The 25,540-nt window shown below is 35.1% G+C and overlaps 2 protein-coding genes across 2 annotated transcripts in view; both read right to left on the bottom strand.

The window, feature by feature from the left end:
- LOC117335955 (cytochrome P450 3A5-like) overlaps window positions 1-25,212 on the bottom strand; it is a 54,079-nt gene extending 28,867 nt beyond the window's left edge. Inside the window, exons 1-19 of the mRNA XM_033896247.1 lie at window positions 25,105-25,212; window positions 23,813-23,909; window positions 23,275-23,327; window positions 22,782-22,878; window positions 22,283-22,399; window positions 21,808-21,902; window positions 21,437-21,585; window positions 20,599-20,723; window positions 20,165-20,270; window positions 19,094-19,251; window positions 18,516-18,604; window positions 17,101-17,238; window positions 16,192-16,354; window positions 5,004-5,056; window positions 4,102-4,198; window positions 3,651-3,767; window positions 3,054-3,148; window positions 2,476-2,599; window positions 2,059-2,164 (exon numbers count right to left, since the gene is read on the bottom strand). Of these exons, the coding sequence (XP_033752138.1) occupies window positions 2,059-2,164; window positions 2,476-2,599; window positions 3,054-3,148; window positions 3,651-3,767; window positions 4,102-4,198; window positions 5,004-5,056; window positions 16,192-16,354; window positions 17,101-17,238; window positions 18,516-18,604; window positions 19,094-19,251; window positions 20,165-20,270; window positions 20,599-20,723; window positions 21,437-21,585; window positions 21,808-21,902; window positions 22,283-22,399; window positions 22,782-22,878; window positions 23,275-23,327; window positions 23,813-23,909; window positions 25,105-25,175 (2,050 nt within the window). The 5' untranslated portion in view covers window positions 25,176-25,212. The remainder of the gene's footprint in view (window positions 1-2,058; window positions 2,165-2,475; window positions 2,600-3,053; window positions 3,149-3,650; window positions 3,768-4,101; window positions 4,199-5,003; window positions 5,057-16,191; window positions 16,355-17,100; window positions 17,239-18,515; window positions 18,605-19,093; window positions 19,252-20,164; window positions 20,271-20,598; window positions 20,724-21,436; window positions 21,586-21,807; window positions 21,903-22,282; window positions 22,400-22,781; window positions 22,879-23,274; window positions 23,328-23,812; window positions 23,910-25,104) is intronic.
- LOC117335987 (cytochrome P450 3A8-like) lies at window positions 3,718-9,230 on the bottom strand. The gene is made up of 5 exons (XM_033896291.1): window positions 8,962-9,230; window positions 5,948-6,044; window positions 5,004-5,056; window positions 4,102-4,198; window positions 3,718-3,817 (listed from the first exon to the last, which is right to left on the bottom strand). The coding sequence occupies exons 1-5, from the start codon at window positions 9,030-9,032 to the stop codon at window positions 3,770-3,772; spliced, it is 366 nt and encodes a 121-aa protein (XP_033752182.1). The 5' UTR covers window positions 9,033-9,230; the 3' UTR covers window positions 3,718-3,769.
- Window positions 25,213-25,540: the final 328 nt, after the last annotated feature.

The following is a 25,540-nucleotide window of genomic DNA, read 5'->3' as shown; positions in this document are numbered from 1 at the left end:
AGACTGTTTGTCTGTCTGTCTGTTTGGTGTACTATCATTTACAGGGGAGACTGTCTGTCTGTCTGTCTATTTGGTGTACTATTTTTTACAAGAGAGACTGTCTGTTGTCTGTTTAATACACTATACTGTACAAAGGAGACTGTATATTTGTGTGTTCGCCTCTTTATTATTCTATCATTAACAAGGGAGACTGTACTGACTCTGTTTTACTATCATTTACAAGATATACTGTCTGTTTTACTATCATTTACAAGATATACTGTCTGTTTTACTATCATTTACAAGGGATACTGTCTGTTTTACTATCATTTACAAGAGATACTGTCTGTTTTACTATCATTTACAAGAGATACTGTCTGTTTTACTATCATTTACAAGGGAGACTGTCTGTTTTACTATCATTTACAAGATATACTGTCTGTTTTACTATCATTTACAAGAGATACTGTCTGTTTTACTATCATTTACAAGGGAGACTGTCTATTTTACTATCATTTACAAGAGATACTGTCTGTTTTACTATCATTTACAAGAGATACTGTCTGTTTTACTATCATTTACAAGGGAGACTGTCTGTTTTACTACCATTTACAAGGGAGACTGTCTGTTTTACTATCATTTACAAGGGAGACTGTCTGTTTTACTATCATTTACAAGAGATACTGTCTGTTTTACTATCATTTACAAGGGATACTGTCTGTTTTACAATCATTTACAAGAGATACTGTCTGTTTTACTATCATTTACAAGGGAGACTGTCTGTTTTACTATCATTTACAAGAGATACTGTCTGTTTTACTATCATTTACAAGGGAGACTGTCTGTTTTACTATCATTTACAAGAGATACTGTCTGTTTTACTATCATTTACAAGGGAGACTGTCTGTTTTACTATCATTTACAAGAGATACTGTCTGTTTTACTATCATTTACAAGAGATACTGTCTGTTTTACTATCATTTACAAGGGAGACTGTCTGTTTTACTATCATTTACAAGGGAGACTGTCTGTTTTACTATCATTTACAAGAGATACTGTCTGTTTTACTATCATTTACAAGGGAGACTGTCTGTTTTACTATCATTTACAAGGGAGACTGTCTGTTTTACTATCATTTACAAGGGAGACTGTCTGTTTTACTATCATTTACAAGAGATACTGTCTGTTTTACTATCATTTACAAGGGAGCTGTCTGTTTTACTATCATTTACAAGGGAGACTGTTTGTCTGTCTGTCTGTTTGGTGTACTATCATTTACAAGGGAGACTGTCTGTCTGTCTGTCTATTTGGTGTACTATTTTTTACAAGAGAGACTGTCTGTTGTCTGTTTAATACACTATACTGTACAAAGGAGACTGTATATTTGTGTGTTCGCCTCTTTATTATTCTATCATTAACAAGGGAGACTGTACTGACTCTGTTTTACTATCATTTACAAGATATACTGTTTGTTTTACTATCATTTACAAGATATACTGTCTGTTTTATTACATTTACAAGGGAGACTGTCTGTTTTACTATCATTTACAAGATATACTGTCTGTTTTACTATCATTTACAAGGGAGACTGTCTGTTTTACTATCATTTACAAGGGAGACTGTCTGTTTTACTATCATTTACAAGGGAGACTGTCTGTTTTACTATCATTTACAAGAGATACTGTCTGTTTTACTATCATTTACAAGAGATACTGTCTGTTTTACTATCATTTACAAGGGAGACTGTCTGTTTTACTATCATTTACAAGAAAGACTGTCTGTTTTACTATCATTTACAAGAGATACTGTCTGTTTTACTATCATTTACAAGGGAGACTGTCTGTTTTACTATCATTTACAAGGGAGACTGTCTGTTTTACTATCATTTACAAGAGATACTGTCTGTTTTACTATCATTTACAAGGGAGACTGTCTGTTTTACTATCATTTACAAGGGAGCTGTCTGTTTTACTATCATTTACAAGGGAGACTGTCTGTTTTACTATCATTTACAGGCTATACATTGATATATATATAGTGTTATATATACTGTGTTGTTACATACACGGAAGGCGTTACCTTTTGGACTGGGTTCCTTCTGATGAGCGGATCTGTTGGTCTCGTCAATGTCGCGTGTACCTTCCTGGGCATCTACCATCAGCTGGAGGAAATCTGTTCGACCTTCCTACAATACAAAAAATATCCTCAATGTTTATGAGATTGATCCATTTTCATCCAAAATAAGGTATCGTACAGTAAAAGTGCAGGAATTAGCAAGTATTTATATCTAGGTTCCAAACAAAATTCGACCTCGTATGAACTTTTGAAAATAGGTACTAACATGACTGCAAAGAAAACATATTTACCTATCTAAGATTACACAGATTTACCGATGCGAATGTCGTTACAATCAGATAGATATAATTGTATGCTTGAAATAGCATTATAACTTTTAATAATAAAGGCTGTCAATCAACAATATGTGAGTTTAGTTACCCCCTTGCTTTGTCTCCTCTCCTCCAACAGCTGTGTAGTGATTTTACGGAAGTAAGCCATGCTGTCTTTTGGGAAAATACTTGTACCCAATTTCCGGAATAACGGAACAACATTTTTCTCTCTTCTTTCCCTCCCTCAGCATCTCTTCCTCCTTGGAGGTTCCATGTTCTAACATAATTGTAGTTTCCCTTTTCCGATCCAGAGGTGTTCGCCCCACCTATCCAAATTCACCGCTTTCTCTAATTAAGAAAGTTCTCTCTTCCCCGTCCCTTATATAACCCGTACCGTTCTCCACAAATACCCCCATAAGACCGAACGTTACATAAAAAAAATAAACATAGAGGCAAAGAACGAAAGAATTTTATCGGGATGCAGTGAGACAGTAACTATATATTAGTGGTCATCTTTTTAAGCTTATAAATTGGATCGAAGTCCTTGGCATTTAAAGGCTTGATTTTTATGAAAATTTGATATCCATTTCGGATGTGGCCTTGCGACACTTATTAAACATTAACGTCTAGACAAAAATATTGACACCCGGTATCGGGGTTTCGATGTAACGAAATAAAAAACAATACCTTCTTATTTCTACCTGGCCTCCGTCCCCATTGATCATGCTGTTCCGACATGTTTTGACCAGAGTGCCACACGCTTCCTGAACTAATGGCATCATCTATATTGTAAAAAACCATTTTGATCCGTCTATATTTACATCATAACAATTAACAGTTTTTTTCTTTAAAACCATCACCAGATATCATGAATTCAATAGCAATATTTACCAATCTAACAACCATTCCTTAATTTGCATTGGTATAAAGAATATACAAATATTGATAATTTTTATCCTATAATTTGAAATGGACGATCGTAAATAAGATACATAAAAACCTAATAATATCATGATCTCTTACAGCAGCAACAGCTTAGTCAAATAAACAGGTTTACAATCTGTCCCATCAATAGCGACTTAGTCAAAGAGCCATCAACACGAAGGGTTCGGAAACTAATGAATATATTCCAATAGCAACCTAGTCAAAGAGCTCGACAACTTATATATAACTTATGAATCAATTTCCTAAACAAAAACCCAATAGGCGCATCAACACGTCACCTTTTACTACTGTTCATATAACAATGCAATTAGTACGAAGAACATTTTTGTGAGCACATACTTTTCGTAGTTTGCCGGATGAAAACGTAGGAGTAATAACACCCCGGTCATGTTTCCAGTGATCGCCCTTGGTATTCAAAAGGCTTCTTTCCATATCGCCGTTGAAATCTTCAAACGTCTTTAGTAGTAAAAGGAAAGTATTGACAGCTTAAGATGCCGGTTTAAGCGCTATGCAAAAGGCACACAAGAAAAACGTGTCTTTATATAACAGGTAAATATGTCTAAAATGTATATAAAACGGCACCATAAAATGTTTTGTCCTTCTAAAATACTTCCAGAAGGCAGTATCGATAAGATTTGAAAAGGTAAGTACTTGAATACGGAGAAGGGTCTCGTATTTAACCATTTGAAAGGTTAATATTTAATTTTGATTATAGTATCAGTCGTAACTAGGTAAATACGTTTGAAATTCGTTAATGTAGGATCGTGGAACAATGAAACGTAAGACAAACCATTCTATCTGGGAAGTTATTGAACTGTTTCACTAGAATCTCCTTCAACATCTCCTTGTCCGCTACTACCAAATTCGAAGCTACCATATCGTAATGACTGCAAAAAAGAAAGTTCATACTAATTATAGCAGATCTGACCCCAGTTTCATCAACATTTCGTTACAAACGCTTTCAATAGAAAATCATTACTGGACTTAAGGAAAAGCTCTTTGATGGAATTATGACGAAACTTGGCCCTGGATATTCAATCAGTTTCTCCAGATGATACATATAAACAAACAGAAAGGAAACCTCTGGTTGTTTTTGATTATCTGATAAATATTTTGAAACGTATTTCACGCTGAGATTTTTTGAAGTAAAAATCAAACATCACCAATGATCCGAGTTGATACAAATGTAGCCGATCACCTCTCTAGCCAATAACTCAGCAATAATTTGTTTTTCGCATTCAAAATTATGCCAAGTATATTTGTAAATTGAAAAAAACATGTTGAATTAAATCTGTTTGATATTTTATTATTTTACTGCTTATCATCAATTGAAGTAATTTGGGGATTAAATAACGTCAAAAAACAGAGAATGAAGAAAATAAATAAAATAGCTAAAAGCTTGCATTTCAGAAATATTGTTTCAAACGAAAGTGTGTGCAAGTCCCATTTGTATGCTATTGCAGGGACATAAAATGGATAAATAAAATGAAAACTACTTGATAGAAAATTTTTCAAATAACCTTTTTTATGAAATAAATAAGCTTTTCCAAGAAAACAATAGAAATCCACACCTATTGCAATCATAGTTAGTGTACTTTGAGAGATCAAGGTGCTATAACATTAGTATCGATACCATTGACAAGCATGAAAAAAAGTAAAAGCGTTGGTCGCCCAATTGTAAACAAAACATACCCGAACACCCTGCCATAGTTCCGTATTCCATCCTGGTCGAACACACGGATACCCTAAAGAAAGAAAACAATGCATTCATTAACGAAAATTATTATCACAGCTAATCAAAATGTATCAAGTAAATGGTCTGAGTGTAGTTTCATATTATTCAAATTCATTTAAGAAAAAAATAACACAGATCCAAAACGATGTTACTTGAATACAATTACCGAAGCCGTGTGTTTTGTAAATGTCTCAACTCGTATGTTAAGATATACGTTTGGTCATTAAGTCGGCCATAGAAATTCGTCGGCTGCGATATTTCTACCACTGAGGATGCGATTCCGGAACATCGAATGAGAGTACGTTTATCTAGATGTTTATGGAGATCATACAAAATGGAATAGGAGAATAAGATAAGGTGTTCGTAAATTTAAAGGGTAAGCGTTTTCGGCTTCATAGATTTTACCCGCTATGCAAATCCAGTTCAATCATATCCTCACTAACCATTCAGCACAATGCAACAAACGACGAAGGCATTCTCTATATTTAATGATATGAGCATGGTTGTACATTACACCTAGATACTGAATTCATTGTAGTGGAGTTATTTCAGAATTTAAAATGACAAAGACTTCGAAAATAATTACTATTGATGGTATACATTTTGAGATTCCTTGACATAACCCACATTATTTCGGGCATAACTTTTTCGTTATTATTAAACAAGTGTAAAGTTATGATACCGGAACATAAATAACTTGAATGAGACTGCTTAACATGTAAGTGTTAAATTTTCAACATAACAGATCTTAGGCTGTAGTTGATTTAGATGACATGTAATTCTTTCTGTAAAAATCTTGGCGTGTTGGTGTCTTAAAGGCTTCTGCGTCGAAGTTTATTTCATTAAAATAAAGTTACGTTTAGTATATGTGAGTATCTGAACGTTGCTTTACGGTTCTGACCTTATTTATCATGGAAAGCAAATTGCCAAAAATTGGTAGAGGTGTCGGTCCCGGTATTCCCATCCTCCTGAACGTCAGGAAATCTCGGCTCATCAATCTGAAAATATTAGCGATATATACTGGATTAATGATAATGATTCTATCTAAATAATCATTTTGGTCCAACTACTATCCGAATGATGTTATTACCTCAAATTAATTCTTTGCTTTGATATCAAGATTGGTGACAGCAGAAGAAAGTTGAATGATATATTTGTGAACATGGATAATTTAACTTGGTACAAAATCTACAAGATGCCATCCTGCATAACAAAAGCATTCAGCACTTCCAGCGTAGAGTATGTCCTCAGTAGTTACCTCCCCTCCTTGTAATTTATGTAACACTGAAACCGAAACGATAACTCAAATATTATGGAAATACAAAATTTACTAGAACTCTTAATCCTTTTTGGGGGCTCTTTTGAGACCATTTTCATTAATTTCCCATTATTATCTTAACCCCTATTACATTTATTATTGCGGTCTCTGTAAAATCAGGGGTGCGTGAAAGAATAAAGCTTACACGTTGATTCGATGTGTTCGGTTTGTTTTCCCCATTTACCTCAAAACGGATAACTTAGGATCTGACAGTACGTACCTGAGGAATAGTTATTACAAACGTCAACTGTCAAAAATAATGGTATGACCTTTGTGTCGTTAAATATTTGTTAGATTTGTGTATGTGTCTAAACATTACGTTGCTATGGTGGCATGGATCTGCCATCACATAACGAGATAATTTTGTCAACATAGCGAGATAAATATACCATATAGCGAGATAATAAAACGACATAGCGAGATAAAACAACCGACATAGCGAGATAATTTAATGCATTTAATATGAAGTCGCTATCTCGACATCTCGCCGCATTCAAATGCTACTACTGACATGGAATTTTTTCTTGTCAACGTCACGTGACCTCCATTCGGAAGTTCAGCGCGCCAGTGCACAATCATTATTGTGTTATCCCTATAACATACCTGAATAAATTATACTATCAGGATTGATATTATTATACCAAAGACATACCAGTGGAAGACTCTACAAACTTATGTCATAAGGCTGAAGAAATGATCTGTCAGATACTGAATTCTAATACCAAATTTCATTTACAAAAAGGTCAGGAGAGCTTAGATCACTGAGCACATGTTTCAATTTGCATGCATATGGATAAAAAATAGTTAATTTCTGACGACGTACATACAGGTGTGATTGTTGAGTTCAAGGTCAAATGCAACGCCTTGATAACCTATCTCATCACATTTTCCTTTTTTACAGGATGTACGTTTTGTTAGACGCACGAGTCTGCCCTATTGTCCAGTATCGCTGAGAATAATCAATCAATGTACATGTATCTTCTGGATTTCCAAATATCAAAATAAAAAAGAATTTATATAACAGACGAAAAGCTCATATAAAAACCCAAAGTAGTAGAAATTTCCCATGTGATGGAGATTAGATATATAATTTAATTATACGGCAATTCAAATAAGGTATCCATGGTTGCCGAAATATCATTTGTTTGAATTTAATACTGATCTCATTTAGGTCAAATCTGACGCGTATACACCTCTCTCAATAATACGACGTCAATGGTAACTTGTTCACACAAACTGTACCCCCGTACTACCATACACCTACTACCATATATACCGATTCACTTTAAATCTACTCGCGTAATACCATACCAATACACACAAACAGTACTCCCGTACTAACATACATACCAATACACACAAACAGTACTCCCGTACTAACATACATACCAATACACACAAACAGTACCCCCGTACTACCTTATATACCAATACACACAAACAGTACTCCCGTACTAACATACATACCAATACACACAAACAGTACTCCCGTACTAACATACATACCAATACACACAAACAGTACTCCCGTACTACCATACATACCAATACACACAAACAGTACTCCCGTACTAACATACATACCAATACAAACAAACAGTACCCCCGTACTAACATACATACCAATACACACAAACAGTACCCCCGTACTAACATACATACCAATACACACAAACAGTACTCCCGTACTACCATACATACCAATACACACAAACAGTACTCCCGTACTAACATACATACCAATACACACAAACAGTACCCCCGTACTAACATACATACCAATACACACAAACAGTACCCCCGTACTACCTTATATACTAATGCACACAAACAGTACTCACGTACTTATATACATACCGATTTACTCAAACTGTGCTCCCAAACTACCAAACCGTTACACAGAAACTGTATTACCGTTCTGCCATACACTTACTACCATATATACCGATACACACAAACTGTACTCTCATACTCATATACCGATACACACAAACAGTACTCCCGTACTACCATACTGATACACACAAACAGTACTCCCGTACTACTTAAACGATACACACAAACAGTACTCAAGTACTACCATATATACCGATACACACAAACTGTACTCTCATACTCATATACCGATACACACAAACAGTACTCCCGTACTACTTAACCGATACACACAAACAGTACTCAAGTACTACCATACATACCGATACACACAAACTGTACTCCCGTTCTACTCTACCGATACACACAATATGCACTTCCGTACTACCATACCGATAGAAACAAAAAATGCCCTCGTATTGCCATATATACCGATTCACACAAACCGTACTCCAGTTCTAACCGGAAAATGTACCGAATGTACCGAAACACTCAAACTGTGCTCTCGTACTACACAACAAATACGTGTACTACCGTTCATACTGATGCACGCAAACTGTACTTTTGTACCACTTTACCGAAACATACAAACTGTATTGCCGTACTAGCATACCCATTCACACAAACTGTACTCCCGTACTACCACCATACATACCCATACGCAATAATATTGTGCAGTATCATTGATTTACGCACGTTAAAACATACTTAAAAATACTCACACTGTGTAGCAAACACAGACTATCACCATCAGAATGGCCCAAACAGGTACTTCAACACCGAACAGCTCCATTTTATACCGTGGTCATAAAATGTCCCCGTGTACACAGATCCCCGTCCTGACAGCGAGAGAGCAGAGAGTGAGAACGACCTAGATTTTGACAGCGACAGACAGATGGCCGCATTGGAATGTTGCCAACATAATCTTTGTGTAGTGCTCTTTTCTCTACATGATGAAGCAAAAAAGCAACAGGTAAATACTGAAACGTGTTTGTATGATTGTAGAATCTGGTATAGATGATATAGTTATCTACCTTGGGAACAGGTACTGGTTGTTATGCCATTACGATGCGTGATCAAATTACATCGTTTTCTCAAAAACTAACGGTGTTACTCTCAAAAGCACAATTAGTACCTATTCCCAAGATGGATAGCTCTGTGTAATGAAAGTGCTGACAATGCCAATTTGGGTTGTAGTGGTTTTTCTTTTTACTTTTCTCATCACCTTTTTGTCTCTTTATTCTCAACAATGGCTTATTTTGATGTCCAAACAACTTGATATAATTATATCAATTGTATATATATATATATATATACATCCAATTATACTTTACTTTTCCGCCTTTAATTGAAAACTACAAAAAGTATACATATTATTTGCTAATCAACTGGGGATGTAGAGAATAAACTCAATATTTGTACTATAATTTTAATTCACATTTCTCTTGCACACCATTTTCATTACAGTGGTCCCCCTCAAAACTTACTTGATCTCAATGGAAACAACCTCTACGAACCTTACATACATTTCCCCCTGTCAAACTCAACAGCGCTATCTAAGCACCTTGTCATAAGCATTTTCTGTACCAAAGGCGACAATGTAGTAACCTTCATCTGATTGTCTGCTGTCGTTTATAACATTATATCATTATGTTAAATTACAAACAGATACAGAGTTTTAAAGCTTAAATCGAAACGAAAACAAATATCTTATGATCGTTATGAATTATTTTACGATATTTAAGTTATAAAGGTGTGAACCAAGAAAATTACTGACTTACAGTCATAGTTATTTTAGTTTAACACAGCACTGCAATATAAACTAAGCTGACAATGCTTTACATAAAAGGTATATTTTGGCCTAATTATTATCGAATATTAACATAGGAAGCAAAACAGTGCATTGCGTCTGTATAATATAATAACGATAACAATATATGACATGATCACTGTCAGTGAATTATATAGCATGTACATGTACACTTTTTGTATTTACTGTATAAACATATTGACAGCTTGACCTTTACTGATAAAGTGAAACAGTATAGACTTTTTCCTGTCTCTGTAATTTCATAATCCTTTAAAAGTCATGCTACTCTATTAGAACAAGCTTACCAGCTAAGTGTTTTCAAATGGTCGTCTATCCAAATATTATATTCGATGATCGTAACGATATAGATATGTTAATTTGGACACAGTTTCCTTTCACGGTAAACCGAAATATTGTTATCGCTTATGATGGAGGATTTGCTTTATTTCCCTTATTGGAAAACATCCATTAGGCCACAGATTAGCCAGACTTCGTATTTATACTAAACTGGTTCTGTGTGTAGAATTTTGAAAATACCTTCCTATTCCTTCAGCTATTAGCCATCGCCTCTCCTGCTTCCAAGAGTTGCTTAATAATTCTTTTTGGCCCCGCTCCTCAACCCCCTATGAGACAGGCCACTCCATTTGAATCCCCATGTGTACAATTTTAAATATGAGAGATATTCAGCACATTTCCCGAAGAAGTCGTTTATAGCACTATAGTCGGGTTGCCCCATTTCAGACCCACTTCTAAGAATCCGGATGAGGTCGGACCCAACGTTTGAACAATTTTGAATCCCCGCCAGCTTGGGAAGCTTCCAATCTAATTAAGCTAGATTGCAATCAGTGATTTAGAAGGATAAGTTCTTTAATGAAACCGACATTAACGGAGCTAATCATCAGGATGGGCACAATTATCTGCCATTGTCTGATCAGACGATCGAACCTCTGGGTTCTTTAAGAAATGGACTTTCATGTAAATGTGTGACAGAAACACCCAAAGATAGGTCCCCTACAGAAATGGAGATAGTTATTCTTATTCGTTATGTGTTATTATACTTCAATACAACAAACAATAATACCAGTTGTAGCAGAAAAGGTTCATACTCATGGAAATCGTCCATGTCTTACACGCGGGGAGATTCTGCACTATCATTACAGATATCCATTTCCTTTATAATGCTTGCCTTTTTTTTCTGGCTACTAAATAATTGTTGAATTTGTATATCGTTCACTCTAACGATCACACGCATCCGCATATTAATCATACTAAAATGAAATATTTGCAGATGGAACGTGTTTTTTTTATATAGAGTTTCCGGATAGCTATACAGTTTGTCCACGTCGCTTTTTCTCTATTCTACACAGTGTGATGTCGTACCTTCTACATAGTGTGATCTCGCAAATTCTACATAGTGTGATATCGTATATTATACATCGTGTGATCTGGTATATTCTACCTAGTGTGATCTCGTACATTCTACACAGTGTCATCTCGTACATTCTACATCGTGTCATCTCGCAAATTCTACATAGTGTGATATCGTATATTCGACATTATGTGAACTCGTACATTCTACATAGTGTGATTTTGATATTCTACATAATGTGACCTCGTACATTCTACACAGTGTCATCTCGTACATTCTACATCGTGTCATCTCGTATATTCTACATCGTGTCATTTCGTATATTCTAAGTATTTTTTCTCGTACATTCTACATAGCTTTATCTCGCACATTCACATTCTACATAGTGTTATCTCGTATATTATACACAGTGTGATCGGGTATATTTTACATAATGTCATATCGTACATTCTAAATATTTTTATCTAGCACATTCACATTCTACATAGTGTGCTCTCGTATATTCTACAAAGTGTGATAGCGTACATTGTACGTAGTGTGGTATCGTACATTCTACATAGTGTGATCTCGTAAGTTGTACATACTGTGATCTCGTATATTCTACAAAGTGTGATCTCGAACATTCTACATAATGTGATCTCGCATAAAAGCCAATTGTTTTTCCATAGACTTTAGTGTTAACGTTTTGGAGTTTATTATTAAAATTCTTGAATTCAATATGGCAATTATGGTTTATAACAAACGTTTAGGGTCTTATATAACACGTAATCAAAACAAAGGTTGTCTCCTTCAGCTCAATTTTTTTCCGGGGTAGCCATTTTGAAATGGGTGTATTTCGCAGTAAAAGTTCTCAAAAATCTGAATTGTTTACCTGTTAATTATTATGACCTGAACTTTTGGGAAAAATTAAATCTATATCAACATTTCTTATGGGCAGTTACCTCTCAGGCCACATATCTATTGTGTTACCTCATAACATACTGGCCAATCAGTGGTTGCCAGAGATTTTATCCCTGTCTCAACTTTCTATACACAGGGGGTGTTTCAAAAATCTATTTTTTCAATTGGTTGGTTGTTCCCTAATACGCTCTTTATATCTTCATGCTATTTTGCGATTCCTTCCTTACTACTCGGATATATACCAGACAACAGAAATATAAGTATTTCATTATATACTTTTACAATTAAAATGTATGCATATGCAATCACCTAGATCATCAAATAATGCTTCATCAGAACGATCACATCGAGTTATCGAATATTGGATGATTGGGTGTTGGAGACCACGCTTTCGGACCTGACAGAACACAAGTCTGTTTTCTCATTTTGTCATTTTAATTCCAAGTGAAAATATTTTGTTACTTTATAATATCTAAATCTATAGAAAAACATGAAATTGGGGACTAGTTTTTTTCTGAGGACTTAATTCAATTTATCAAATACATGCAGGGGATAGTACTCTCCTAGTTCCAGATCTGATATACGCGAGGTAAAATAACCATCTAACTTCAGTTCTGATACACGCGAGGTAAAATAACACTAACTTCAGATCTGATACACGCGAGGTATAATAGCCCTCTAACTTCAGATCTGATACACGCGAGGTAACATAACACTAACTTCAGATCTGATACACGCGAGGTAAAATAACCCACTAACTTCAGATTTGATACACGCGAGGTAAAATAACACTAACTTCAGATCTGATACATGCCATGTAAAATAACCCTACTACTGCAACTCCAGATCTGATACACGCGAGGTGTAATAACCTTCTAACTTCATATCTGATACGCGCAAGGTATACTAACTTCCTAACGTCAGATCTGATACACACCAGGTATAATAACCCTCTGACCTCAGATCTGATACACGCGAGGTATAATAACCCTCTAATTTTAGATCTGATACACACCAGGTATAATAACCCTCTAACTCCAGATATGATACACGCGAGGTATAATAACCCATTAACTTCAGATCTGATACACGCGAGGTATAACAACCTCCTTACTTCAGATTTGATACACGCGAGGTATAATAACCCTCTAATTTTAGATCTGATACACGCCAAGTATAATAACCCTCTAACTCCAGATCTGATACACGCGAGGTATAATAACATCGTAACCTCAGATCTGATACACGCGAGGTATAATACCCCTAACTTCAGATCTGATACACGCGAGGTATAATAACATCGTAACCTCAGATCTGATACACGCGAGGTATAATACCCCCTAACTTCAGATCTGATACACGTGAGGTATAATACCCTCTAACTTCAGATCTGATACACGCGAGGTATAATAACCTCCTAACTTCAGATCTGATACACGCGAGGTATAATACCCTCTAACTTCAGATCTGATACACGCGAGGTATAATAACCTCCTAACTTCAGATATGATAAACACGAGGTATAGCAAACTCCTAACTTCAGATCTGATACACGCCATGTATAATAACACTACTACTGCAACTCCAGATCTGATACACGCGAGGTAAAATAACCTCCTAACTCAAAATCTGATACACGCTGTGTCACTTCATGTGTTTTACACAGGCGTATTTAGACAAAAAAGTTCAACGCAGGTTCTAAATTTCATCCGTTCATTAAACTAGGATCCTCCACCAGGACTAAGAACACTCACAGGCTGGACAACGTATCGACGTACAAATGTATATATATCATTAATGAAAATAAAAGTTAAAGTTCGAAATTTAAAGTTGATAAGTCTTTTTTGTTTTCAAGTCCGAATATGGGTTATGCCGGAATGGGGGATGTTGAATGTCCAACCGTTCTATAAAGCTAACGTACCGGGTCACTGCTGTCCCCCAAATTGGGTGCTAATTTTAAAGAGAGTATGGCGTAGTCAGCCATGTTATTGGTTATTCAATGGTCATGGGGTCAACATTATTACACAAGCTATCTCTATTACTTATCGGCACGATTCAAGTTTAATTTCATCTCATCTAAATTTTATTACATTATTGAAAATAGATAAAATAGATAGATAGCTGTCGTCAATCTGACAATCAATTCACCGTAATTAGATTATTCAACAGCATTTGTTTATCCATGAAACATTGCCCAGCCAAATAAATCATAGTACAATATAAATGCAATATATATCGAATAAACATCTACTGGTACAGGGAAACGTTGATGCATATCGAACATACATGATTATAATGAAAGAAATATAATAACGCAGTTATTAAATACTCAATAAACAATTATTACGCAATAATAATAATACCCCGATTATACCAGATCGGATACATGCCATGTATATTAACCCTCTCTCCCTAACTCCAGATCTGATACACGCCAGGTTTGGTGACCCCCTAACTCCAGATCTCAAACTCTAGATATTTGATAATTTCGGATCTGATACACGCCAGGTACACTAACCACAAACTCTGGATCTGCTTGTCGTACATATAATATATGTAATATGTCCCTACCTCTAGGTGTAATAAAGTTATAAAATAAAATTACTACTTCTTACAACATTTTACAACACAGACCTTTTTCATTAACATAATCATTGGGAAAAAGTATTAATGTTACTTGCCTAGAAGGGACACATTTCGTATTACATGTATACCAAATATCTGACGGGCTACATAAACGCATTATATACATCGTCAATACAAGTGACAACGATCCCAATATACATTATCTATGCAAGGGGCGATAGTATCCATATACACAGTCAATACAAGGGACGATGGTCCCTATATACAGTGTCAATACAAGGGGCCATAAGTTGTCTTTATATACACTTTAAATACAAGGGGCAATATTACTAATAAACGTGGTCTTTCGTTCTAGTATATACGAAAAAACAAATGGTCCAGAGGGCCTGCATCGCTCAACTTGATATTTCATTGATTTGGTAGAACACTCCAAATTAAGTTATATTTCAAATACCTTCCTAATTTTGAACTGTCTCTCCAAAAAATGGTACAAGCAACAAGTGATATAAATCTTGTTAGGCTTGAAAGAGTTAAGTTGTTCAGGACTAGTAGCGTTTTAAAAAACTTTATCTTTCTGCCCATGTGAACTCCAAAAGTGTTAATAATATTTCTTCAAAAGGCAATTACTCTGTTAATTACTGTCGTATAATTCCTATTTTCGAACTTGTCTGGCATCCTGTCGATATATGACAGCATACCAAGTTTAATAAAACTTGATATTTATTCACGTTATCGCGTTAACAAGGTCCCATAACAATGTTATTACAAAGTGCAATGAATCTGTAAGTTGCTTTCGAATATTGACCATTTTCGAACTCGTCCGAGATCTGGACGATAAATGGCTACATGTGACGGACTCCGGACGCCATTTTTGCCCTTTGGACCAGGTGAGCTATATACTAGGGTCGATCCTACGCATTTCATATACTTCACATATTTTAATTCGGATTTCTGAATAATCTGAAGTCACGTTATTCCACGTGATGAACATTATGTACAGTCAGAACTTCAGGGCTGGTCTGAGATGATTCACTTATTCATGAACGTTTTATTTCCTCCAGCTTCAGCCACAAATGTTTCGGCTTTAAAAGTGACATGTCCTCCATTTTTGGTGGAATCTACAGAACAGAAACATAACAAATTTTATCTTAACTACTCATGGTTTCAATTATTGATATTGTTTGAAATTGTATTGATGTGCAGTGCACATACAAAGCTATTTGATATTTTGGAACATTGAAATATAACCATATTGTTATATTGTTGAGAAGTTATGAACAAACTTACATCAGTTTTGCTGCCGACACAAAACCGGAAGTTACGTATCGCATTTGCAGCTGCCATTTTAGTTTCCAATAATGCCAGTCTCATACCAATACAGCTACGGGGACCGTGTCCGAACGGTATGTAGTCCATTGGGTCGTGTTTCGCCTTCTCAGTTGGATTAAATCTACAAAACACAATCAATAGAGCACAGTGTCATCTACTGCAACAATCGACATTAAGCTAAAATACAATGTAAATATGACATTTGTTTTCTTCTAGCCATTGTAAGCTATATCGATACTGCATACCATATAACCGCTTATTCTCGCTATTTCGCGTGCAATTGGGGCACTCGCGAAACTTTGATCTGTTAAATAATAAAACACGAGAATATACCATTCGTAAAATAAACTGCAGGTAAGACAGTCGTCATATTATACTCGCATTAGCCCAATCGGGAGCCCCCAATCAACAAATCCTATTTCGACAATTATGATTCTGTTTGTGGTATACTTATCAACAATTACGATTTGATCCTTTTATAATTCGACATCGAGAGCAATTTTCGCAAAAATAAGTATCCTTGAATAAGCAGATCGCAAACTTTCACTTAGTTATTTATTTATTTTATTTCATTTTGAAATTCGCGAAATTTTGATCCGCTGAACTAGCTGACTATATGATATGACGTGTCCTGATATTCTTTAATCCCCAGTTACCAATTAACACAGATAGGGATTATACAATACACACGGGTGATCAGCGATAATACAAAGGTATTTGTGAAAGATAATTTGATGTTTTCCTTCTAGGACTCGTTCGAAATATAGAATAAAAGAGTGGAAGTACGTACAGCAACGCAAAAGGAAACGTTACGTCGTTGTAAATAAAATTCTTCACAAATTCATTGATATCTTGGAATAATTTTACCTTTCTGGATTGAAAACGTCCGGCTTCTCCCAGACCTCTGGATCATTTTGTAGTGCATATGCCGGTATTGTGACCACCATCCCGGCTGGTATGGTGATGTCCTTTACTTTGGTTGTTTTTACACACATTCTGTCAAATCTACAATAATTGTGTGAATTATTGTATTTCCATACTAAAAAGACATCTTGTTCAAGATATTGTTATAAAACACTAGACCTAATTTGTTACATCCAGTTGTGACTACATAAATGTCATCACCTCCCCCCTCTCTCATACACAGAGGGGGTATTTCATCTACTGGGTTGTACGAGACAAACCGTCAGCCAAAAATCAAAGAAATTGCTTTTCTTAAAATGACATTAGGATCATGATATAAACGTTAATTTTATTACTAGAGAGGAGAATATCATACACTTGATACATGGCCCAAATTATTAATTAAGCATATATCGAAAACAGACATCTGTTAGACATGTAGTAACAGAGTAATTAAACTCAATGTAAATAAAAACAGGGCAATCATGAACAAATATATATGCACGAGTGAAAATATCGAAATATTCTGTCATACGAGTGAAATTTATGTTATATTATATGGGAAACCATTCAATTTTCTTTTTATTGCATTTCATAAATTAAAAAGAAAAACAACATTAAAAACATTAAAAAAAAATTAAGTCAAAACGTGCGAAAATCAATAATGATCTCATCTCTTTTTGACGTTACTCGATGTGAACTTGACGGCGAAATTTTGAAAGGACTGATAAACGCAATTGAAGCGTTTTCTGCTGTTATAGGAGAATATATGCATGAAAAGCTTACGTCAAGTGAGTATTTTGTCAAAAAAATACCCTGAAAATTTCAGAAATAAAGCAAAATAACCTATTGATCTATCTCCGCTTCGACTAGAAAATCAGTAAGTTTCAACACGAGGTGAATACAAAGGTCCGCTCTGATTGGTCAAACACGCAAAACTTATATTTTCACTGCAAAACTTATATTTTCACTGCAAAACTTTATATTTTCACTGCTCATCGCTGCAGTGAAAATGTAAGTTTTATTAGTTTGATAAATTTCTTTGTTTCACTACCAAAACTGCAATAAATATTTATATTAACATACCGACCCTTTAAGATGTACACAACGTCAGACTCCGACATTCTTTAAAATTCGAATTTAGTATGATAGTTATTCAATGTATATATCGCTGATACATCACAAAAAGGTATTTAGTGTTGTGTTTAAGGTTTCAAATGCGATATGTACATGGTCACTTCCATCAAACAATTTATTCGTAAAACTACTTTAAATCTACAAGATCACAATCTGCTCGGCATGAACATCTATGTGTACAAATGGTAAAAGTGTGGCCGAAATGGCAAAAGTAAGTAACACACCAAAATTACGTCACCTACCTCAGCGCTGGCGGGTACATCCGCAGTGTCTCGTTTATACACATATCCAGGTACTGAAGTTTCTGAACATTCTCGTAGTCGATAAGTTCCTGCAGTAAATAAAAGGGGAAGGTTTACAAATGTACATTTGTATTTAACACTAAAGCTGGAATGTTTACAACAGCTTGGCAATATCACAAGTGACAAGACATTAAAGCATTTGGTCAATAAACCAGCGATGATGGCGTTGTTGTTTTGTTTTTTTCTTTTTTTTAGTCAGATGAGAATCTATTATCAAAACCCGTTATAAATATGTTTGGGCATTAAGATAACTAACCAACACAATAAACAATAAAATATAAAATCTCATCGTTTGCAATTTAGTTTGAGCAATTTCATGCAAACATGGAGTCATCTACAAAAAACAAAATTTAAAAAAATCATCAGTAGTAAAGGTTCATCATTTTTTCTGAAATATTCAGGCCAGTCCAAATCATCATCTATACCTTAGGAGTACTAGTTCGTTCACCACCTTCAGCTTATCTATATTCCAGACCTACAGTACCAACCCTATATGTTCAGCAATATCCAGAACCTACCGACCCGATCTCTTCCTCAATTTCCCGACGTAACTTTTCCTGACATTCCGGATTCAGAGCGAGATTGTATGAAGTCATCGTGAGGGTAATTGATGTTGTTTCGTAGCCAGCAGCAAAGAATATTTCTGCATTCGCAAGGATTCCATCAAAATTTATGCCTAAGATATAAGAAATACAAACGGATTTAACAGTATAAGGTCCACGTGATTTTATACAGTAATGAGGTACCTTGTACAAACACATTGTTTGTAAACTTTTTGTTTACGAAGGAGAAATAAAATGAGGTTTGATCAGAACATGTTATACAGTTTTGTTGAAATCAATGACTATGATTCTTTTTAATGGTAAAACAACTCATATGCGGTTATATCAAATACAACTATTTTCTGACTATATTCCCAAGGCAATAGAAAATGAAAAAATATCAGTTTTCATGTACAGTTTTAACAATCTAAATGACAGCTAATTCTTTATATTCACAACACAAGTAGTACTTTGAAGTTCTCAGCTGTGGAAGAAACACGAAATGAGTGACACGGACCTATTGATTGTCGAGTTAAGTTATTGCTAATCATTTACAAGGGAGACCGTCTGTCTGTTTTATTAGCATTTACAAGGGAGACTGTCTGTCTGTTTAGTGTACTATAATTTACATGGAAGGCTTTCTGTTTTACTATCATTTACAAGGGAGACTGTCTGTCTGTTTTATTAGCATTTACAAGGGAGATTGTCTGTCTGTTTGGTGTACTATCATTTACAAGGAAGGCTGTCTGTTTTACTATCATTTAAAAGGGAGACTGTCTGTCTGTCTGTTTATTGTGCTATCGTTTAAAAGGAAGCCTAATTTACTATCGTTTACAAGAGAGACTGTCTTGTTTGTCTGTTTATTGTGCTTTCGTTTAAAAGGGAGGCTGTCTGTCTGCCTGTTTTACTACTATTTACAAGGGAGACTGTCTGTCTGTCTGTTTTATGTACAACATTACAAGGGAGACTGCCTGTTCGTCTGTTTATGTACGATCATTTACAAGGGAAATAATATTTTAGGGCTATTACATGTACGAGAGGCGTTACCTTTTCGACTGGATTCCTCCTGATGAGCGGAACCATTGCTCTCGTCAATGTCGTGTCTACCGTCCTGGGCATCTACCATCAACTGGAGGAAATCTGTTCGACCTTCCTACAATACAAAATGTTCCCTCTATCTTTATGAGATTCATCCATTTTTATGTACGATACGGTATCGTACAGTAAAATCGCAGGACTTAGCAAGTATTTCAGTCTAGGTTGTCAAAAAAGACGCCCTCGTATGAACGAGACGCATTGTCAGTTTTATAAATAGGTATTTACGCCAATGCAATTAACAACTTTTTACCTATCTAAAATAACACACAGGTTTGCCGATGCGAATGTCGTTACAATCACAAAGAAATAATACATATACTAAAGATAGCATTATTACTTTTAATAGTAAATGCTGCCAATCAACAATATGTGAGCTTAGTTACCGCCTTGCTTTGTCTCCTCTCCTCATACAGCTGTGTAGTGATTTTACGGAAGTAAGCCATGCTGTCTTTTGGGAAAATGCTTGCACCCATTTTCCGGAATAACGGTTTAAATGATGGAAACAATACTGAAATTAAATCAGAATTATCAAAACATATTCATACTTCTCCGATAAAGAGCAGGGTAGCATGTCTAAGTTATAAACACCAAATAATTTCAGGAGAATACAGCGGAAAAGAAGCCTTGAAGTATGTTACACATAAGATCTGGGTACATACAACAGAGTACCGCGGGGCGGAACAAAAGACGATCTCTGAATGTTATATATGGTATGTACTATATTTCATGAAAATAAGACTCGCATACCTAACGAGAGGCTAGATGGCATGCTCATTAAACACACCATGTCTGATGATATAGTTTACCAGGTTTCAAGAAGATAAACAACAGCAGAATGATACGTCCGTGTAAGATTCAAGCTTTATATATAATCAAGGGACAATGAGTTCTGCAAACTTATTCAAATCAATTTTCGGGGGTAGTTATATGAACGGTATTTCATTCAATGTTTCAAAGATATCAGTTGAAAAATCCCGAGAGGAGTTTTTAGGACAAGAATAAAATACTGAAATAAATAAAGGACAATTTAATAAATGGAATTTCGTTTTAAAGAAACACAACGTATCAGGATAATAAAGCCTACCAAAAAATTCCAAAGTCATGGTATATAAGTGTAGCGCTTGAATATAAAAGAAGATAATAATAATAGTTCGATAATGATGCGTTAGACAGAGGAATATTTACATATATCAGATTAATGGAAAGTGACCATATACTCACTGATCATAAGTACCGCAGGTGACGCTAGACTGATGTCAAACATCTTTTTGGCGTGAGTTACAAATAAGTCATTTGGGTTTCCCTGGGAATCCACGTGAATACCGAAAGCCGTAGAGCTTATCACATCCATGGTGAATCCTCCAAATAATCTGCAATGTACACGCAGTTACTCTACTTACACTACAACATCATGACAGTGTGTTGGCGGTCATCTATTTAGGCTTAAGAATCGAATCGAAAATCCTTGGAATTTAAATTTGACATCCATTTAGGATCGTTTGACCTTTATTAAACATTTACGTAAAGACAAACACAAACAAAAAGTATGACAAATGGTATCTGATCTAATGTAACGAAATGAAAAAAACTACCTTCTCATTTCTACCTGGCCTCCGTCGCCACGTTTAATGGCGTCCCGACATGTTTTCACCAGAGTGTCACACGCTTCCTGAACTAATGGTACCATCTATATTGTAAAATATAATTCGGTATTTACAACGGTATCACTGGATTTCATGTCAATCAAATATTTACCAGTTCAATAGCAATTACTAAAGTTACATTTGTATAAAAAATATACAAGTATTGATAGTTTCTATCCTATAGTTTGTAGTAGACGAACGGAAATAAGATACAAAGAACCTTATACAATATCATAATCCCTTACAGCGACAGCAGCTAAGTCAAATAGACAGGTTTATAATCTGTTTAAGCAATAACAACTTATTCAAAGAGCGATAGCCATTTTAAGAATATGTTTTATCAAACCAAGGCAAATCAAATAGCAACCTAGCCAGGGAGCTCGCCAATGCAATTAGTATGAAGAAAAATTGTGTGAGCGTGTACCTTTCGTAGTTTACCAGATGAAAACGTAGGAGTGATAACACTCCGATCATGTTTCCAGTGATCGCCCTTAGTATTCAAAAGGCTGCCTTCCATGTCGCCGTTGAAATCATCAATCGTCTTCGGTAGTAAAAGGAAAGTATTGACAGCTTAAGTTGCAGGTTTACATGCTTTGCAGCAGGTTTACATGCTTTGCAAAAGGCACACTAAAAAAAGCGTCTTTATATATAACAGATAAATATGTCAAAATGTATATGTCCTTTTATGACAGTACTGGAAGGAAGTATCAACATGGTTTTGAACAATTTAAAGTAGAAGAAAAAGTACACTGGAGACAGGTCTGATCCAATTAACGCTACCTCTTCAATCATCTGCCAGATATTTAAAAGGTAAGTACTTAAACGGGTCCTTCTTATTCATTATTATAGTGGCATTCGGTTGTATGTAAATAGTTTGCTTTTCGTTTAAGTAGGAACGTAGAGCAATAGAACCTAACACAAACCATTCTATCGGGGAAGTTATTGAACTGTTTCACAAGGATCTCCTTCAACATCTCCTTGTCCGCTACCACCAAATTCGAAGCTACCATATCGTAATGACTGCAAAAAAGAAAGCTCATACTATTTATAGCAGATCTGACCCCAGTTTTGTGAATATTTCGTTACTTAAATTTCCAATAGAAAACGACTGAAGAGTAAAGCTCTTCAGTGGAAAATCGACGAAACTGGGTCCTGAGTATTTAATCAATTTATCTACATATAAATAAATCAGAAGGAATCCTCTCGTTGTTTCTGATGACCTAATACATATTTTGCAACATATTTCAAAATGAGATTTTTGGAAAAAAGCAATCACCATTGATCCGAATTGATACAAATGTAGCACAACGTACATGTTTACAAACAAAATGGTTAAAATGTAACATTTCAAGAATATTTTTTTAAACGAAAGATGTGAAGTCTCGTATTGATCAGTCAAATGTAAACAAAACATACCCGAACACTTTGCCATATTTCCGTATTCCAGCCTGGTCGAAAGCACGGATACCCTGAAGAAAACAATGCATTCATTAACTTAAGAAAGTATCTATCATTGTAAATATAAATAAAGATAGTGAGAGGTCTGATTGTAGTTTTATATTATATAAATACATTAAAAAAAATATAGCACAGATCCAAAATGGCATTACGCATTTCATCTGAAAATTATCAAAGCCCGGAGTCCTTTGTTTCGTAAATGTCTCGTTGGCTTCGATAATTATACCACTGAGGATGCAGATGCAGAACATCGAAGTAGAGTATGTGTATCTAGATGTTAATGGTGATAATAAAACATGGCAAATAAATTATCAACTTAACAAACTTTGGCCTGTAGTTTATTTAGATGACGAGCTTTCAGATTATAAAACATGTACTTTATTATGCATAAAACTTGTGTTGGTGTCTTAACGGCGTCTGCTTCGAAGTTAATTTCATGAACATTAAGTAATTTTTAGTATTTATGAGTATCTGCGCTTTGCTTTATGGTTCTCACCTGATTCATCAAGGAAATCAAATTACCAAAAATTGGTAGAGGTGTCGGTCCCGGTATTCCCATCCTCCTGAATGTCAGGAAATCCCGGCTCATCAAACTATAAATAGTAGCAATACATACTGGGTTAATGATAATGATTCTATATATATCATCATTTTGGTCTAACTACTATCAGAATGGTGTTATTATCTCAAAGGAAGTCTTTGCTTTGATATCAAGAGTGTCAGCCTTTATATTCATAATTGTCGTCTGTGTCAAATCAGGTGTTGAGTGAAAGGATATAACTTACACGTTGACTTATTGTGTTTCGTTTGTTTTTCCATTAATCTGAATACGACCAACTAGGGATCTGTCGTTTGATATTTCTTAGATATGTGTATTCGTCTAAGTCTAAAAAAAACCCACGTTACTTATCTCTGTGGTCATCTATACCGTGCCATGGGTTTATCAATTTTGGCTGGAATCATGTTTTTGCGAAAGTATTATTAGGTTATCTTTATAATATACCTTGATAAATGATACTATCAGGATACGTATAATTATGCTAAAGAAATACCACTGGAGGAATCTACAAACTCGTATCATAAGGCTGAAGTAATGACATGTTAAATACTAAAATATAATACCAAATTTCATTTACAAATAGGTATGGATAAAAAGAATCCCTTGACACATGTTTCAATTTGGTGCATTTGCATGTTTTTCATGGTCAACAAGCAGTTTCTTTCTGACGACACACATACTAGTATCATTGGCGAGTTCAAGGCCAAATGCAATACCTTAATAATATTTCGTCACACTTTCTTTTAACATGATGTTAATAAGTTTTGTTTGACGCACGAGTGTACCATATTGTCTAGTAACACTGACAATAAAAACTTTAATCAATGTATCCTTTTGATTCCCCAACATCAAAATAAAAATAGAATTATGTAATGGAAGAAAGGTTCACATATAAACCTCAAATAGTAAAACATTTTCCATGTGATGGAGATTAGCTATACAATTTAAATACATGTCAATTCAAATAAGGTATCCGAGGTTGTTCATAAAGAAAAAGAATTGTTCAATTTTAACAGTGATCACGTTTAGGTCAAATTTGACGCGTATACGCTATACCTCCCCCAATAATAAGACGTCCGTTGTTACTTGTTCACACAAATTGTACTATCGTACGACCATACCGATATACCCAAACTGTACTCCAGTACTACTACCATATATACCAATATACAATAATATTTAGCAGAATCTTTGATTGATGCACGTTAAAACATACATAAAATACTCACACTGTGTAGCAAACACAGACTATCAGGATCAGAATAGCCCACACAGGTACGTCAACACCGATCAGCTCCATCTTGTCACTTTAATGGTGTGACACTCGCGCACATAGACCCCCGTCCTGACAGCTGAGAACGACCTAGATATTGACAGCGACAGACACAAGGCCGCATTGGAAAGTTGCCAACTTTTTCTTTGTGTGTCGCTCCTATCTTGACAATGTAAATAATGAATTGAGTGCATATACTAAGCAGATTTAACATAGAAAACCAGACAGCATGTCCCGATTGTATAGTACAATTACAATTACAGCAAGCATTCTGTGAGTATTGCTAAACCAATACATGTCCCCTACCGGTGTTAATTCTTTAGCCAAATTTGAGTAAAAAACAAAATTAGCCACAATTGAAACATGATCATTTTATGAAAATAAATTCTTTC

This window comes from Pecten maximus, chromosome 10 (assembly GCF_902652985.1).
Source record: "Pecten maximus chromosome 10, xPecMax1.1, whole genome shotgun sequence".
NCBI lineage: Eukaryota > Metazoa > Mollusca > Bivalvia > Pectinida > Pectinidae > Pecten > Pecten maximus.
This window is presented reverse-complemented; position numbering and strand designations above follow the sequence as displayed.

Coding starts and splice junctions, on each gene's coding strand:
- LOC117335987 (XM_033896291.1), bottom strand. CDS start 9,032: ATGGAGCTGTTCGGTGTTGAAGTACCTGTTTGGGCCATTCTGATGGTG. Junction 6,045..8,961: donor GTCTGTGTTTGCTACACAGT/GTGAGTATTTTT, acceptor TAATATTTTCAG/ATTGATGAGCCGAGATTTCC. Junction 4,199..5,003: donor AACTATGGCAGGGTGTTCGG/GTATGTTTTGTT, acceptor TCTTTTTTGCAG/TCATTACGATATGGTAGCTT.